Source organism: Theobroma cacao, chromosome 1, assembly GCF_053813885.1.
Source record: "Theobroma cacao isolate CCN51 chromosome 1, ASM5381388v1, whole genome shotgun sequence".
Lineage (NCBI taxonomy): Eukaryota > Viridiplantae > Streptophyta > Magnoliopsida > Malvales > Malvaceae > Theobroma > Theobroma cacao.
In genome coordinates, this window is record NC_142639.1 from 5,136,421 (window position 1) to 5,152,947 (window position 16,527).

A 16,527-nucleotide genomic window follows, 5' to 3' on the forward strand; every position below is an offset into this window, starting at 1 on the left:
GTAAAATGATAAATAAGACCGTTGTCATTCCATGACCCAATTACAAATAATTGAAAATAAAATTACTTTAGATATATAAACAATTGCGATAATTGTAATTCTTTTAAATGATAAGGGCACATGTTATAAAAAATCGTTCAACAAATTCATGAACCACAAGAGAAATTAATGTAAAGTTCGATCGGATGCTTGACCCAACTTATGGAAGAGCTTTTCAATTGCAAAAATTGAAACAAAGTATTTTGGGTTTCAAAATTTTAAATTTTTTTACCTTAAGCAATAAGTCCATTTTAACTTTTAGATGAAATTATAATTCAAAAATTTTTCTCAGTACTACAATTTAATAACAAATTTTAATAAGATTTTTTTTATATTCTCATTTGAATTTTCAATCATTTATAAAATGGTGAAAAGGTAAAAATCATGTTTAAATCAAAAAATAAAAATTAAATTAATTGCTTTTTTTTCTTTATAGGTTTGTCAAAATCTTAATTTTGGAATTAAATTAGGCCTAGTGACATTATGGTCTTTGATTGGGTCACAACCCTAACACTACAACTTGATAACCTTTTCAAGTTTCAGCCCATCTTTTTCTTCGGGTGGGGTGCCGGCACAATCCAGCCCATGCCCAGCTCAAATTAGTACAACGAAACTCAGACCAGAAAGGAGAGAAAGGGTTTCGCAGCAGCGAAGGTTTACCAGTTGCATTGCATTTAAGCGTTTGAAATCAATAAAATTGTAAAAATGGAGTGTGTTGTTCAAGGAATTATAGAGACACAGGTAAGAGTTTCATACCCGAAATCGTTCTTTTCTTTTTTAGAAATGTTAACCGAAGTAAATTTGCTATGGTGATCGCGTTAAAAAGATTTGTTTTTTTTATTATTATTTTGAGATTTGCAGTATGTTGAGGCACTTGAAATTCTACTTCAAGGTCTTTGTGGTGTTCATAGGCAACGCTTAGGGGTCCATGAAATTTGCCTTAAAAGTGGTCCAAATCTTGGTAAGTCATCAAATTTTTTTCACTCTGCAAAAGCTTTGGTTATGTTTACAAGTATGTAAATTATACTCTTGCTTGTTGGGTGATATGAGCGTTTTAACCCGTTGGGTTAATGTTGTAAATGAGTTTCCTGCTGAATCATGTATCAATTGATGATTTCTTGTGTCTTTTCCAATTTCTAACATGGGTGTATTTGTAAGAATAATATAATGAATTTGTTCATAAGTGTTAGGTTCTGCCTTTCTAACGCTAAGACTTTTACAGGATTTGTTGCTTCCGAGGTCAGATTATTGTGTGATATTGAGCAGGCTGAACCTACATGGTAAACTGGAGTTTCTAGCTTTTTTCATTTCTGGGTAATTTATTGTTATTTTGGATGTTTATTAAAACCCTTTATATTGTTTGTAGGACTGTTAAACATGTTGGGGGTGCAATGAGGGGTGCTGGTGCAGAGCAAATTTCGGTTCTGGTTAGGAGTATGGTAGAAAGCAAAGCAAGCAAGAATGTGCTTCGATTATTTTATGCACTGGGATACAAGTTGGATTATGAGCTGCTGAGAGTGGGATTCACCTTTCATTTCCATAGGGGTGCTCCAATAACTGTAACCGTTTCATCAGTTAATAAGATGCTTAAATTGCATGCAACAGATGAGGCTGTGCCTGTAACACCTGGTATACAGCTTGTTGAAGTGACTGCCCCTGCGACCTCAGAAAATTATAATGAAGTTGTTGCTGCTGTTTCATCCTTCTGTGAATATCTTGCTCCGTAAGAGTTCCATCTACGTTCTTAAGATGCATGGTTAAAGAACTTGTCTATCTAATCAAATTCTAGTCTGTACTTAGAAGCTTGCCATGCTTTCTTCAGTTCCTGATGATTGGACAATCCTGACTATAAAGTATCATTTGCATTAAGGCATATAGAATAATCTGTTTTCAGTGTTTATAATTGAAAATTTTTTTTTCTTAGGATATGGTTGTAATTACACCCATCTACCTTCTAGTCCATGGTATCAAGTCTTTGGTGGATCCTGATTTAAGGAAGCGAGTTAACAGAATAAATTGGAGATTAAACGGACCTATTCTAGGCTCTGTAACTTTTTTGATTGTATTATATGCAACTCATTCAAGCTGGTGGTGTTTTATTCTGCAGGCTGCTGCATTTGTCAAAGCCTGGTGCTTCGACTGGAGTTGTCCCTACAGCTGCTGCAGCTGCTGCATCTCTCATGTCTGATGGTGGGGGCACAACCTTGTAATAGAATTTGTAAAATTGCAGAATGTTAAAACTTAAAAAAGTACTCTGCACGAATGATGAAGGAGATGATGCATTGCCAAATTTCATTTCCCCTCTTATATATGGCTGTCAAAAATACCTTGTGAATGCTATATTTTCAATCCCCATTTTTAACTTAAAAGATTTTGTAGATAAAAAAGGAGGGTGTACTTGTGGAGTTTCTGCAATATGTGGGTGGAACAAGGAATCTGTCAGTCAACTGAGCCTTAAACCGTGGAACTTCTCCTCCGTGGAATATTTTATCGCAAAATATATTTGCATGGTAAGCCATCATCAGGTTTATAATAGTACATGAACAATCTTAGTAGTTGATGTAGTTTTCCTTGTCACTCAATCTTCAATCTAACGAGACGAAGAAGAAATTTAACTCACGTTTCGAAAGGCAAAGATAACCAAATGGTGCCCCAGATTTGTGTCAAAATTTTACTATGAGGGTCTAAATAGCATCGTTTTCTTTCATTGAAACCGATCGTTTAAATCCGTTAGAAAGTTGCCTGGAGTTATCCACAGCCACACGAACCAAACCCGCCAAATTTCACCTCCTCAACTCAAAAACCAAAACTTTTCCACTTTACACCAATCACTCCAGCCAAGCCATGGCCTCTCACTCCACACTCCTTTTCTCTCCTCCAAATCTCTCTCCCAAATTCTCTTCTCTCTTTCATTACTCCCTACAATCTCTCACTTTCCAAACCAAAAAACCATCATCACTTTCCTTAACAAACACGAGAAAACGAAGACAACTCTCGGTTTCTGTCGTCTCAGCTTCTCATTCTCTTCAAGCTCTCATTTTGGACTGCGACGGAGTCATTCTAGAATCCGAACACTTGCACCGCCAAGCTTACAACGATGCTTTCTCTCACTTCAATGTTCGTTGCCCTCCTTCTTCACAGCCTCTTAACTGGGAACCTGAATTTTATGATGTGCTCCAGAACCGGATTGGCGGTGGCAAACCCAAGATGAGATGGTTTTTGTTTTTAATATTTCTGGGTTTTTTTTTTATTTTTCTTATTTTTGGTTGTCGTTGAGAATTTTTTTTGGTGTTTTTGAAGGTACTTCAAGGAATATGGATGGCCATCTTCTACCATATTTGAAACACCGCCTGAGGGTGATGCGGAGCGAGCCAAGTTAATTGACACTCTTCAGGTATTATTCTTATTATTAAGGTCATGTTTGTGATGTGGTGATTATCAATGAATCACGGCTAGTCATCTGATTATTCTTTCTTTTTTATTTTTAATTTTTAATTATCAGCATTGATTTTGATGAGATAATAGTTGTAGTTCATTGATAAATAGTAAAACTATACATCAATAGTGCATCAACTATAAAGTCTTATTATTATTATCATTTCAGTGTAATGTAATGGAAATTAAGTTTTCTTTTGATTAAGTGAATGTATAAAGCTGGAGGAAACAAGGAATAAAAACCCAATTAGGATTTAGAGTGGCTTTTATTAAGAATTTTTTTTCCTTTTGAATCAAGTGAAAGAAATTATGTTAGCTTATATGGAATTCTATCTACTGATAGATGTGATCCTGTTATGTGTTTGCAGGATTGGAAGACTGAAAGGTACAAAGAAATAATCAAATCTGGAACTGTAAGGAAACTTATTGTTCATTGCATTACAATTTTCATTTTTCTTTTCATTGAATCTGAATTGGTTATCCATTATTATTCAATTAGAAGCTGTTTAGAGTATTATAGAGTGGTATTGTTTTTATCAGGTGGAACCTAGACCTGGCGTTTTAAGATTGATGGATGAGGCCAAGGCTGCTGTAAGATACAACTTACTATCATTTAAGATTGAGAATCAAATTCATGTTCTTTTCCCTTTCCAATCGGGTCACTGTAGATGCAGTCTTTTGCTTTTGTTTTCCCTATTTGGGTCACCTTGCCAAACCTCTTTCTTTGGTTGCATTGGGTTGTGTAGAAATCTCTCTTTTCTTTTATTGGCCAGAGTGCAGAAATCTCTTTCCACTTCTGGATGAATGTTTTTATTTTCCTTTCCTTTCCTTTTTTTTTCCAATTTATTTTATAGTATTTGAATTGTTTCTTTTATCTGTTATTTTCCTGTGATGCCATTTTGTTTTCCATTCCATTCTACAGGGAAGAAAGCTAGCTGTTTGCTCTGCAGCAACTAAAAGTTCGGTTATACTCTGTCTTGAGAACCTTATTGGAATGGTATGTTCTGGTTACAACATCATGATCAACAAGTATCCTTTGTTTCTGTTTCCTTATTCTTTTATTTTCTTGTATCTTGTTATAGGAGCGTTTTCAGGGTCTTGATTGCTTTCTTGCAGGTATGTTCAGTACTTTTAACACATGTCTTGGTTGTTAGATGTATTGTACACCTATGTGAATCAAAACATGTACTCAATGCAGGCTTCTCAGTATGATATATGAGGTGCATTCTTTCTATGTGGAATTTTCAGTATTCTTTTGTATAATCAATAGAAATTCAGATGTAATTCTGTTTGGAACAACATTCATCTGATGATTCACTAGCTTTGAATAAATTGAAACTAACAGAACTGAATTGAAGTTCTGTTTGGATTTTGAAAGAATGACATACCATTCCTCACCCTATATAAAATGCATGAGAAAAGGAAAATTAGTGCAATGCAGTTACAAATGCAACCTATTTTGTTTGGAATTGGAGTTGTCATAAAATTCCGGAATAATTTAGGTCCCCCCCTAAGAAATGATTCTAGACAAGCTATTTTGTAAACTTGATTCAATATGAATTAAACTCTGAAGTTTTATATGTTCCTAAAGCAATACTCTCATTGGTTGTCTTTTGTACTTTTTCCTTTTAGTTAGATCAACTTAAGGTTGTGGCTGTGCATTTGACCCATTTTTAATTTGTCATTTCTTTCTCTGCTTTCCTTATTGATGATTTTCGACTCTTCAACTCTTATTCTCTTTTCTTCTATGCTTGTAGGTGATGATGTGAAGGAAAAGAAGCCTGATCCATCAATATATCTGACAGCTGCCAAGGTAGCTATCAGTGAACTCTATCATGTGCATTTAACCATAGGGTTGCCTATTCTTATATTTCTTGTCTTTCAATCTTTGCTTTCTGTATGCGGATCTGATTCAAAGATCTTATATATGGCAGAGACTAGGCGTGTCCGAGAAAGATTGCTTGGTGGTAGAGGATAGTGTGATTGGACTACAGGTGGATCTTCTATACTCTAGAAAACAGATAGACATGTTAATTTTAGACCAATGACTTCTAAATTTGGTCCAACAGTTGGAGAAAACTGCATTTTATCTTTTGAATTTTGGTTCTTATCTTCAATTGATTAGATGATGAGAGTTGACAGCCAATATGTGTTTCAAATTATTCAATTTGAGTTCCTTTCTACATATTTCTAGGCCATTACACAATGAATCCAATTCATTTACCTTAGCTAAAATCTAAGTCAAACTAAGTTTACTTTTGTACCTTTCTGCGAAGAAACTGTGTCCAATCATGTAACTCTAGTAACACTGTAAGAGTTATTGAAGCAATGAATTTGTGCTAGTTGACAATGTCAATCTTTCTAGCCGTAGACTCTAACAAGTTTATTAACCATGACTAAAGTTTAAGCAAACTTATTTCACCTGTGCAGGCAGCAACAAAAGCTGGGATGGCATGTGTGATTACCTATACTTCTTCAACTGCTGACCAGGTGAGGTCTATAAGTTATACTTGCTGACAACTGGTAGTTCGACAGTTGCTCGTTGAGACAACTGAGTTGTTGTTTTCTAACTTTGTTCAGGATTTCAAAGGTTCTATAGCAATTTACCCTGATTTAAGTAATGTGAGGTATGCCACCACTTCATTTCAGGTAGTATATTTTTCTTTTCCCTCCCAATTTGTGTTTTATTCTTATCATTCTGATTGTCCATCCAGATTGAGTGACTTAGAGTTATTGCTCCAAAATGTCGCTGCTGCTAATTAGGAGATTCAGCACAAATTCTTGGAATTCAAAGCAAGATCGTCATTGATCTTATAGATTGTTTACTGCTTGTTTACTGCTTGCCTTTAAACATTTATTGAGTGCATCTAATCATAACCCAGCCATTTATTTTACCTACTTGCCTCCTCCCAGGAAATTAAAAAAAAAAAGAAAAAGAATTAGATGATATGTCTGTGATTGTGATTTGTCTTGTACTTTTATATTCATAGACGGCAATTGTAAATGTAAAAGAATTATAACATTGAGGCAGCAAAATATTGCAAATAATTTAATTCAAAATTTCTCTTTCCTACTGCATACAGGCATCTCTGCCTCCCTCAGCTCTACGAGTTTGCTCTATTGCCAAAGTCTAATTATTTTAACTTTGCAATTGATCTTTACCGAATTGGGCATTCAAACCATCCAACCTGTACTTGTTCAATCAACTCATAAAAGGCATCCATCTCTCCCTCCTTCTAAAAGTTGATTTTATTCATGTGCCATTTAATTTGTTTTCTTTTTCATGAATAATGGAAAAAAAAAAGAAACAGAGAGAAAATGACACTTACATTTTTTTTTGGTAGCTCGTGATATATACAGTCTGCGTTGCTGAATTATATTCTTGCAGAGTACATATTTTACGACTTACACCAACCCCTCTGACCCATATTCATGATTCCATTCACAATACGATCTTCTTCATTCTAAGAGGGAAGACTATAAGCCCCACTTTGATCACAACAAATACGAATTTGATCAATTCAAATAAGTAATGTGGTGGATCCTAAATCAGTAAAAAATGAAATAAGTTTTAAGTTTATAAATAAATGTCTTCTTTAACTTGGTATCTCTTTTTTATTAAAAATATAGATCTGTGACAAATAATATTATAATTTATTAAACTTTTCATTAATGTGAAACTTCTTATGAGAGATAGTAGAATTGAGAAAAAATCAGACCAAGAGTTGTTTGACTTAGTTTTTTTTTTTTTTAGCTTAAAAGCTATTATGAAGCTCTTATAAAAATTAATAATTTTTAAAATTAAACTAAAACTGTTTAACAAAATAAATTATATAAGTTCTAATTTCGATTAAAATTATCATAAAGAGTATTCATATTATTTTCAATCACTTAATAAATTATAACGAAACGTTTCAAGTTTATATACAATTTTAGATTTTAAAATCAAAGAAATCAATAAAAAAATGGAATAACCCTCAAACTTATATAGTATTAAATTTTTGTTGATCTAATAAACAATCAGATCATGATATTTCAATTCCTAAAAAAGAAGAGAAAAGAAGAAACAATGTATTTAACATTAAAATCATTTTTTGTGAAAAGGAAAGAAAACTTTTAAATAGTATTTAAATGCAGTTTTAAATTTTAATTTTTTTTTTAATTTTTATAAAAACAAAAAAATTTAAAAATTTATTATTTTGTTGCTGGGTCTTTCTTTTTTCTTGGTAGTTTTTATAGAGAGAGGTCGAGGAGAGAGATTACAATTTGTGTTGGAGAATGGTCTTGTTAAGGGAATGATGGAAGGAGAAAAGGGAAATCAGACGAGGCAAAATGCCCAGGAATGGAAGAAGAAAGCTGAAGCTGCTACAAATGTCGGTGGATCTTCTCTTAGTAATTTTGATAGAGTGATTAAGGAGGCTCTCCTTCTTGGTTAAGTGGGAAAACTAGCTAGTTTGGTTTACAATAATTAAGCACCTTGTCATTTGTACTACTGGCTTTTCTTTCTGCTCTGTATCCAATATTTTCTCGTCAGCCTATTACCTTGTTCCTAATCTGCTTTCAGGTCCATTTGTACCTTAAAGTTGTAATAATGCAACTCAACAGGCTTCTTCAAATAAAACATAATCTTTCTTTGATATATAATATATCTACCATCAAGTATTAAAAATCTTTTCTATTTAACAAAGAAGAAAAAGAGAAAAACTCAGATAATTTAAAAGGGTAGCTAATTGCCAGTTGTTGCTAGTGTTTTGTGTGGGATATCATTCTGTAGTTCGTGCTTGAACCGCTTTTGCAAAATTATCATAAATTAGTAGACCAACCTGGGCTCAAGCCCGAACCTAAGCTTTCAATATGTCCAACAAGCCTAAGCCCAAATCATCGATGTCTCTGAGATTAATATATACATACAACAGAAGTCTCCTTCCCTCCCTCCTTCCAAGGGTTTGCTCTATTGTTCTTTTCAGTTTCCGCATTGGGATTATATCAGACTTTGCAATTGAATTTTGTCAAATTGGGTATTTAAATTATTTTAACTTTTATCTGGCCTATAAAAGACTTATTTAAACTGTTTTTTTACATATTGTGATGCTCATATTATCATGACATTTACACACACATATCATGTTGTTTTTACAGTAAATTGATGGATAAAATAATGAAAATAATTTAAAAAAATTATGAATGACAAATGCAAATTTGTTAATCAAAGTCAATAATGAATTTATAAAAACTCTTGAACTTTCATTGACTTTTACTGAAAAATAAACAGAAAATGTACATAAATATTAATTTTTTGTATAAATGAAAAGAGAGATATTTGAACTCTACTCTTTAATTAAGAGATTATGTACTAATCAAAGAATCAAATACTCGAATGCGTATAAATATTAATTTGATTCTTTCAATATAGTTATTACGAGAGAAATGAATTACATTTTGGAGTTGATTTGATTAAATTGAATAAAGTGCGACATTTATGATCTCGGATGCCTACGGACACCAACACGGGTGCAATAATACATATGTACAAAATAAGGTTGTTGGAAATATTGATTGGACAAGCACTGGACAAGTATTGCGATGATATAATGGGTTGGTAAATTTATTTGTGGCCAAGAGCCTTTATAATTAAGGCCTGCCAAAAAATTGATGGAGACAAGTAGGCTGGTAAATTTATTTGTGGCCAAGAGCCTTTAGCCGGTGGCATCTTCACATTGAACATGGCGACCATTTGGATTGTCGCATTCAAATTGTAGCTTCCAAACCACAAACTGTAGTTATCAATTAACTTAGTACAATCATCCAATACGATATTTATAAAAAATTATATATATTAATAATTATATTTTATTTTTTAAAAAGAATTATATTATATTTAATTAAATATTGAAAATGTATCACATGATACATAATATGTTTTTTACTGTAAGCGATGTATCGTAATATAGTGGATATATTTTTTCTATATAATTATTAAAAATGATTTATTTATTTATTTTTTGAATTAAAATATGCAAAATTATTTTTTATGAATTTTAAGGATATAGATGTATGTATTTATTCATATTTATATTTTATATGTAAATTAGGATATATTGTGATTAATATGTATATATATATAGTCAAAATATAATTTGGTCGACTCCTTAGCAGTTTAGTTACATATAAAACAAATGATTACGTTATATTGATTATATATATATATATATATATGAAATTCATCCAACTTAATTTTTGGTTCACGTCAAGTCGTTTATCTGAAAATTTCAACCGTTCCTCCATTTGCTAAAAATAAAAATAAAATAAAACCTAATCATTGAGGTGAGCAAAATAAAACCAAATCAATTACTCATCCAAATCTAATACGATTTGAATAAAATGGCTTAATTTAATTAGTCCATTGAGTCAATTGATCCAAAATATTTAATCTAATTAGTTTTTTGATCGATTTTGGATTTTAAAATTTTTAGACTAAACCGATCAAAAAATTAAAGTAATTATATATATTAATATATATAATATTATATATATTATTTTTAAATTCACATAAAATATAATATACATTCAATATTTTCAATTCTTCATTTTTATTTTTTAACCATCCATCCAATCCTTTACTCTTTCTTTTTTTCTCACCTTTACTACTTTACACTTTACTTTTTTAGTCTTTCTTTTTTTCAAAACCTAAACTTAAATCCTAAGTTCCTATGCTTGCACAAGCCCTTATTTATACTCAAGATTGATTACATGAATCTTCATCTTTCAATTTCAATGAGATTGAGTTGAATATGACAGATACTGAAAAAGTTAAATTAGTTAATTGTAATTTTTTATTTTATTTTTTCTTTATTTTTTATTTTTTTTTTGTTTATGCATTTTAGAAATGTCAAAAATTGAAATTGTGGATTCTATTTCCATTGTTGACAATGGATAAGTGAAGAGGTTAGAAATGCATTCTTTACACTTCAATTGAGGTAAATGTTAAATTTTATGACTATTTACATAATTTTTCATTTTTAATCTTCTTTTACTTTGTTATTACAAAAAATTTATATTAAATATATTTTTTATTTTCTTTCAATTGTTAGATAGCTTATGTGAATGAATGTAAAGAGCCAAGTTATGAAGGAAATTTAAGTTAATAATTTGTGATGGTTAATGATTTTGGGTTAGATAGTTTTATTTTATTTTATTTTTATAATTAAAAGAAGAGAGATTCGAATCTTATTCTTTAAACAAAAGAATCATATACCAACTAATAAGCCAAATGCTCAGGTACTGTTAGATAGTTTTATTTTGTAGATGTTAGTTTTATTATTTAATTTTTTGTTATGTTAAATCTTAAATGTTAATTTGATAGTTTATGTAAAAAGATATAATTATGTGAGTGAAGGAACAAATGTTATGTTTTTTTTATATTTAGATTATTTGTATATTTTATAATTATGGGTGAAGTTTAAAAGTTTTGATATTGTAATTTACAAAAATTAAATAAAATTTTGATCTGATAGTCTAAATCGGACCAATCGAACCAATTTGATGTTTAATTAATTTAATCCTCCTTTAAATTTGGTTAATTTTCTAAAATATTTAATCTATTTAAATTTTAAGTGTAACGTAGACCTAACAATTTGTGTTAACGTATCGTAAATGTGTCAAATACGATTAGACACGAAACACGTTAAAGCTAAATACGAACACGACAAATTTAATGTTCGTGTCTTAAATTTAAAACACGTACATATATACGTTTAATACACGTGTAACACGACACGACACGATTAACACGTTTATTAAACTTGTCAATATACAACACGACACAATTAATAATACGTTTAAATCGATTAACACGTTTAACACGATTAAATAAAAATATTTATAATTAAATATAATTTTATTATTTAAATTTAAAATCTATAATTATAAAAATAATTATAACAAAACAAAAATAATAATAACATCAAATAGTCACCAAAAGTTAAAAATTAGGGTTGAGCATGTATAATTACATTATACCCTTTATAAAATTAAAAAAAATTATTAAAATAATTATTTAAAATTATTTATATAAGATTAAAATAGTTTTTAACTATTAATTTTTAATAAGTTAATAAATGTATCACGTATACACGTTTAAATACTATAATACGATTAAGTAAATGTGTTTAAACGTGTTTGTTGTGTCTAACACGTTAGACACGAAAATTTTGGTGTCTTAACGTGTCAGACATGAAAATTTTCGTGTCTTAACGTGTTAAATACAATTAAACATGAAATACGTTAAGACTAAACTTAAAACTTGTTTAATCTGTATTTTCTCGTGTCGTGTTAACGTGTCGTGTTAACGTGTCGTATCTAAAATTATCAAATCTAGTATAACGAACCAAACCACTTAATTACTCTCCCTTTCCTAATTAAAATGCGGCTGCTACTTTTTAACTTTCATCGCGTACTCTACCATCCAAACCATCCAAACAGCTAGTCATAAATGCTAAATGCTACAAGCTTAAGCATTCGCTTCTTGTCTTGTATCTTCTAAATACGTATAACAAATTTTTTTTACTATTAAATTTAAATATTTATTGAAATCAATTAACAGATATAATACTTATAATTTCATAAGTTTGAGATAAAACAATGTTCCTCATCAAACATCTATAACCAAACCCTGATCAAATAATAGTCACTCCCTCCTACACAAGCATAAAACATCTTGAACATTTCGGATCTATTTACACTCGCCATCAAATAGTTATATAGCTAAAATCCATAAATAAGTTATTAGCAAGTGAGCTAATATAAATAGAATTTTCCTCAAAAAGCTGGAGTAATTACTTGTTTATTTTAAATATGTATAAATATATTATTATTTCAGTAGAGCTAATCATGCCTTTATACAAAACGAAGCTTTGAAAACAACCAAAATAATGAAAACAACACCTTTTCTCCGGTGGCAGGTCATTTCATTCTAATCAACTAATAAAATTACTGGACCTTTTTGTTTCTGCGCTCTAATCATAACGTCATGTAATGAGGCAACAAGTTGTGGGCCCTCGTTTTACTCGCAATACATTAAAGCTCCTCAGATAAAACGTGTGTCTTGTTAACAATAAACAATTTAAAGCCGGCACGGGCTAACTCCATGGGTGTATTCGGTCCGACCAATCTGAAACTGAAATAATTAAAATTTAAATTGAAAATAATAATAAATATATTATTATTTTAATTTTAAATTTGAATTTAATAAAAAATAAATATAATAATCTAAGTTATATAGAAATATCTATACGCAAATACATTTGAATTGTTTTTAATTGTCAACCAGACCGTCACTTATCTACTGTAAACATAACAAAAAAAAAATGCTAATCCATACAAATAATTCTCTACCCCTCAGATTATTTTTATGCAGAATTGTCAATAACGCACAATCGAAGGACCTAGAAGTTTCTTTGTCATCCAATCATTTATCTTTTACAACAGATAAACAATAGGAACTATTTAAGGCATCCTCCCATCCCCTGCCCCCCCTTACTTCATCGTTTGTCTGCCCCTTGGTTTCAATATAATAAGCATTCACTTCAATTCATTGCTCATTACTCAAAGATGGATTCATTTGGAGCCACTAAATCTCATGCAGTATGTGTTCCATTTCCAGCACAAGGCCATGTTAACCCCATGATGCAACTAGCTAAGCTCTTGCACTCAAAAGGGTTCCACATAACCTATGTTAACACCGAGTTCAACCATGGACGCTTGATCCGGTCTAGAGGGGAAGAAGCCGTTAAGGGTCTGCCGGATTTCCAGTTCGAAACCATTCCAGATGGGCTGCCACCTTCTGATTGTGATGCAACGCAAGAGGTTCCATCACTATGCGAATCCACAAGGAAGACTTGCTTCGCTCCATTCTTGGAACTGTTAGCTAAGCTAAATTCCTCACCCGAACTGCCGCCTGTTACTTGCATAGTTTCTGATGGAATCATGAACTTCGGAATCAAGGCTGCTGAAGTACTAGGCGTACCATACGTTCAGCTCTGGACTTCTTCAACTTGTGGCTTTTTGGGCTACTTGAAGTACAGAGAACTAGCCGAAAGAGGCATTGTTCCATTCAAAGGTACGATATATATATATATATATATATATATATATATTTAAGATTGTCTCTTCGCAACGATCTCTTAGCCTGCTATGTTATTTGCAGCTATAACTTGAACGTCTGAAAATAGATTTTCATTTTCCATGTTCAGATGAAAACTTCGTTGGTGATGGGACTCTTGATATGCCGATTGATTGGGTCCCTGGTATGAATAACATGCGCCTCAAGGATATTCCAAGCTTCATCAGAACCACCAATCCCGACGACATTATGTTGAATTTCGCCATGTCAGTATCAGAAGAATGCTTAAAATCTACTTCAATAATTTTCAACACATTTGATGAGTTAGACAAAGAAGTGTTAGAAGTCATTGCAGCCAAATCCCCTGATAATTATGCAATTGGTCCACTTAGCTTGCTTAGTAGGCAAATTCCAGAAAGCCAATGCAAGTCACTAAATTCAAGCTTATGGAAAGAAGACGCAAGCTGTATCGAATGGCTTAACAAAATGGAACCCAAGTCAGTGGTGTATGTGAATTATGGTAGTGTGACTGTGATGTCAGATCATCATCTGAAAGAATTTGCATGGGGACTGGCAAACAGCAAGCTCCCATTTTTATGGATAGTAAGGCCTGATGTGGTCATGGGCGAGTCTGCTGTTTTGCCTAAAGAATTCATGGAAGAGACAAAGGATAGAGGATTCACAACAAGTTGGTGCCCCCAAGAACAAGTATTGTCCCACCCAGCAGTAGGTGTTTTCCTGACACATTGTGGGTGGAATTCTATGTTAGAAGCCATATGCGAAGGTGTGCCTCTAATCTGCTGGCCTTTCTTTGCTGAGCAACAGACAAATTGTCGATATGCTTGCACCAAATGGGGCATTGGCATGGAAATCAATCCTGACGTCACGCGTGACGATGTCAAGGCTCTTGTTAAGGAAATGATGGAAGGAGATGAGGGAAAAAGGACGAGGCAAATGGCCACGGAATGGAAGAAGAAAGCTGAAGCTGCTAATAGTATTGGAGGTTCTTGCCTTGGTAATTTTGATAGAATGATTAAGAAGGCTCTCCATCATAAAACTAGCTAGATTACTAGTACCATTGTTAAATAAAAATAGGTTAGTTTTTCTATCCGTACTGGAATCAATACTGTATCATTGACCCACCTTGTTGTCCTTTCTGCTTTCAGTCCACAAAATAAATAATAATAATAATTGAGATCAGTACCAGGTACTGAAATTTGTGTCCAATATACGTGGTTCTTCATTTTTTCTGTTTCTAACAAAAAGGAGGAAAATTCAGTTTTTTAAAATCAACTTTGAATTTAATATATACGTATGAACTGAGAGTATGCACTGAGGGACTGGTCGCTTTCCCTTCTTGAATATGAGAAGGCCTTCTGCTATCTTGCAATAAATCCTGAGTATTTTTTACAATGTATATTTGTGGTTTGTTTTTTTGGATAAGTCATAGTCAAAAGTCAGGACCGGCGAGAAGAACCTCCTTACATAGAAAGGAAGCTCAAAAAGCACCTACAAATACATCAATAAAGAAAACACCATAAAACGCCTCCAAAAAAGAATAGCACGGACAGTGGAGGCGGACCTCTTTTCATAACCCTCAAAATTTTTGAAATTTTTTATATATTATATATTTTTAATAATTTTTAAAAATATTTTTTATTAAATAATTAATATAATTAAAAAATAATAAAATGACTTTACAAGTTTTATTTAATTTTATTCACTCATCTTTTTCTCTCTTCTTTTCTGTCTTTGTATTATAAAATTATAAAGAGGTAAAATTTTTATTTATATTATTATTATTATTTATTTTTTTCAATTCTATTCTATTTGCTCTTATATTTTAAGTTTCTATAGATTTTTTTTTTCTAAATTTCTATGAATCATCAATCATATTCTTTTTTTTGTTATATAAGTTCTATCTTCTACTTGTCATATTTTTTTTCTATTATATAGATTTTATTTTTAATTATTTTAATTTTTACAAATTAAAAAATTATTATATATGTAATTTTCAAATATAAGTTCTAACGTTGCATTATTAGTTATTATTTAAAATTTCATCAATATATTATTTTTTATTAATCCTAATTATATAAAAAAAATTATTTTGAGTATATATTTTTAATGTGCTTTACGTTTTATATTTAGTTGAAAGAAAATTATCTTGAGTGTAAGAAAAAATTATTAAATATGTATATCGTATTTAACTATTTATATTTTATGCATTATAATTAAATATTTAGTATTATAAGCTTAAATATAATAAAATAAGAATATTGGATATTAACTATATTAATTTTTTAGTTGTTTATATTGAAAAAGATAAAACTTCAAAACAAAATGGATGATAAATTTTTTAGAGACAATTTAGTTGCTCATATTAAGAAAGATATTGCTATCGTCGAACAAAATTTTTCTAAAATACTATTATAAGTTTTTTTTATTTCTTTTAATCTACATGTTATATAAAATTATTGTCTATCATAAATCTTTTGATTATTAATGGTTAAGTTCAATATATTAATTTAAAAAATTTTTAACTCTCATTCTTCTTAGCCTTTGATTCTCTAAAAAAATTGACTAACTCAACCCTTGAGCACAGATTTCCAACATAATCATTCAAGAACCTTAGAGGCTAAATAAAGAACTACCAAATTTCCAAGATAATGCAAATTAATGCGATGCATGAGTTATTCAATATGTGAAAACCAGCATATCTCAAAGCCAAGCAATAAAAAGATTATTACGATTGATTCCATGCTTAGCGAGTTGTTCAGCACAGTGATTGCCCTCTCGAAGAACATGAGACACCTCCAATTGCCTCACATAGAAGGTCAATCTATTGAAAGAATTTCAATGCTTTCTACGGTCTTTGTTCTTGTTTCTGAACCTAGTTAATTGCTGTTCTGAAATCTGATTCAATAATCAGA

At 31.0% G+C, this 16,527-nt stretch overlaps 3 protein-coding genes across 4 annotated transcripts; all 3 read left to right on the plus strand.

The window, feature by feature from the left end:
- The first annotated feature begins 619 nt into the window (after positions 1–619).
- Positions 620–2,379, plus strand: LOC18611538 (mediator of RNA polymerase II transcription subunit). Its single transcript, XM_007047841.3, has 5 exons — positions 620–780; positions 901–1,000; positions 1,262–1,319; positions 1,406–1,762; positions 2,147–2,379. The coding sequence occupies exons 1-5, from the start codon at positions 745–747 to the stop codon at positions 2,247–2,249; spliced, it is 654 nt and encodes a 217-aa protein (XP_007047903.1). The 5' UTR covers positions 620–744; the 3' UTR covers positions 2,250–2,379.
- A 424-nt stretch (positions 2,380–2,803) lies between these two features.
- On the plus strand, positions 2,804–6,552 carry LOC18611539 (Haloacid dehalogenase-like hydrolase (HAD) superfamily protein). The gene is made up of 11 exons (XM_007047842.3): positions 2,804–3,254; positions 3,340–3,433; positions 3,843–3,887; positions 4,015–4,065; positions 4,397–4,471; positions 4,557–4,590; positions 5,232–5,287; positions 5,409–5,468; positions 5,905–5,964; positions 6,055–6,101; positions 6,189–6,552. Exons 1-11 carry the CDS (start codon positions 2,884–2,886, stop codon positions 6,235–6,237), a joined length of 942 nt encoding a protein of 313 aa, XP_007047904.3. The 5' UTR covers positions 2,804–2,883; the 3' UTR covers positions 6,238–6,552.
- A 6,440-nt stretch (positions 6,553–12,992) lies between these two features.
- LOC18611540 (linamarin synthase 2-like) lies at positions 12,993–14,821 on the plus strand. Of its 2 annotated transcripts, XM_018126269.2 has the most exons (3): positions 12,993–13,591; positions 13,725–13,860; positions 13,999–14,821. In XM_018126269.2, the coding sequence occupies exons 1-3, from the start codon at positions 13,084–13,086 to the stop codon at positions 14,657–14,659; spliced, it is 1,305 nt and encodes a 434-aa protein (XP_017981758.2). In that variant the 5' UTR covers positions 12,993–13,083; the 3' UTR covers positions 14,660–14,821. The 2 variants fall into 2 exon arrangements, with proteins under 2 accessions (XP_017981758.2, XP_007047907.3); XM_007047845.3 differs by having other exon boundaries at positions 13,725–14,821.
- The last annotated feature ends 1,706 nt before the right edge of the window (positions 14,822–16,527 follow it).

Coding starts and splice junctions, on each gene's coding strand:
- LOC18611540 (XM_007047845.3), top strand. CDS start 13,084: ATGGATTCATTTGGAGCCACTAAATCTCATGCAGTATGTGTTCCATTT. Junction 13,592..13,724: donor AGGCATTGTTCCATTCAAAG/GTACGATATATA, acceptor TTCCATGTTCAG/ATGAAAACTTCGTTGGTGAT.
- LOC18611538 (XM_007047841.3), top strand. CDS start 745: ATGGAGTGTGTTGTTCAAGGAATTATAGAGACACAG. Junction 1,001..1,261: donor TAAAAGTGGTCCAAATCTTG/GTAAGTCATCAA, acceptor AGACTTTTACAG/GATTTGTTGCTTCCGAGGTC. Junction 1,320..1,405: donor GAGCAGGCTGAACCTACATG/GTAAACTGGAGT, acceptor TATTGTTTGTAG/GACTGTTAAACATGTTGGGG.
- LOC18611539 (XM_007047842.3), top strand. CDS start 2,884: ATGGCCTCTCACTCCACACTCCTTTTCTCTCCTCCAAATCTCTCTCCC. Junction 3,255..3,339: donor GGCAAACCCAAGATGAGATG/GTTTTTGTTTTT, acceptor GTGTTTTTGAAG/GTACTTCAAGGAATATGGAT. Junction 4,472..4,556: donor TTGAGAACCTTATTGGAATG/GTATGTTCTGGT, acceptor ATCTTGTTATAG/GAGCGTTTTCAGGGTCTTGA.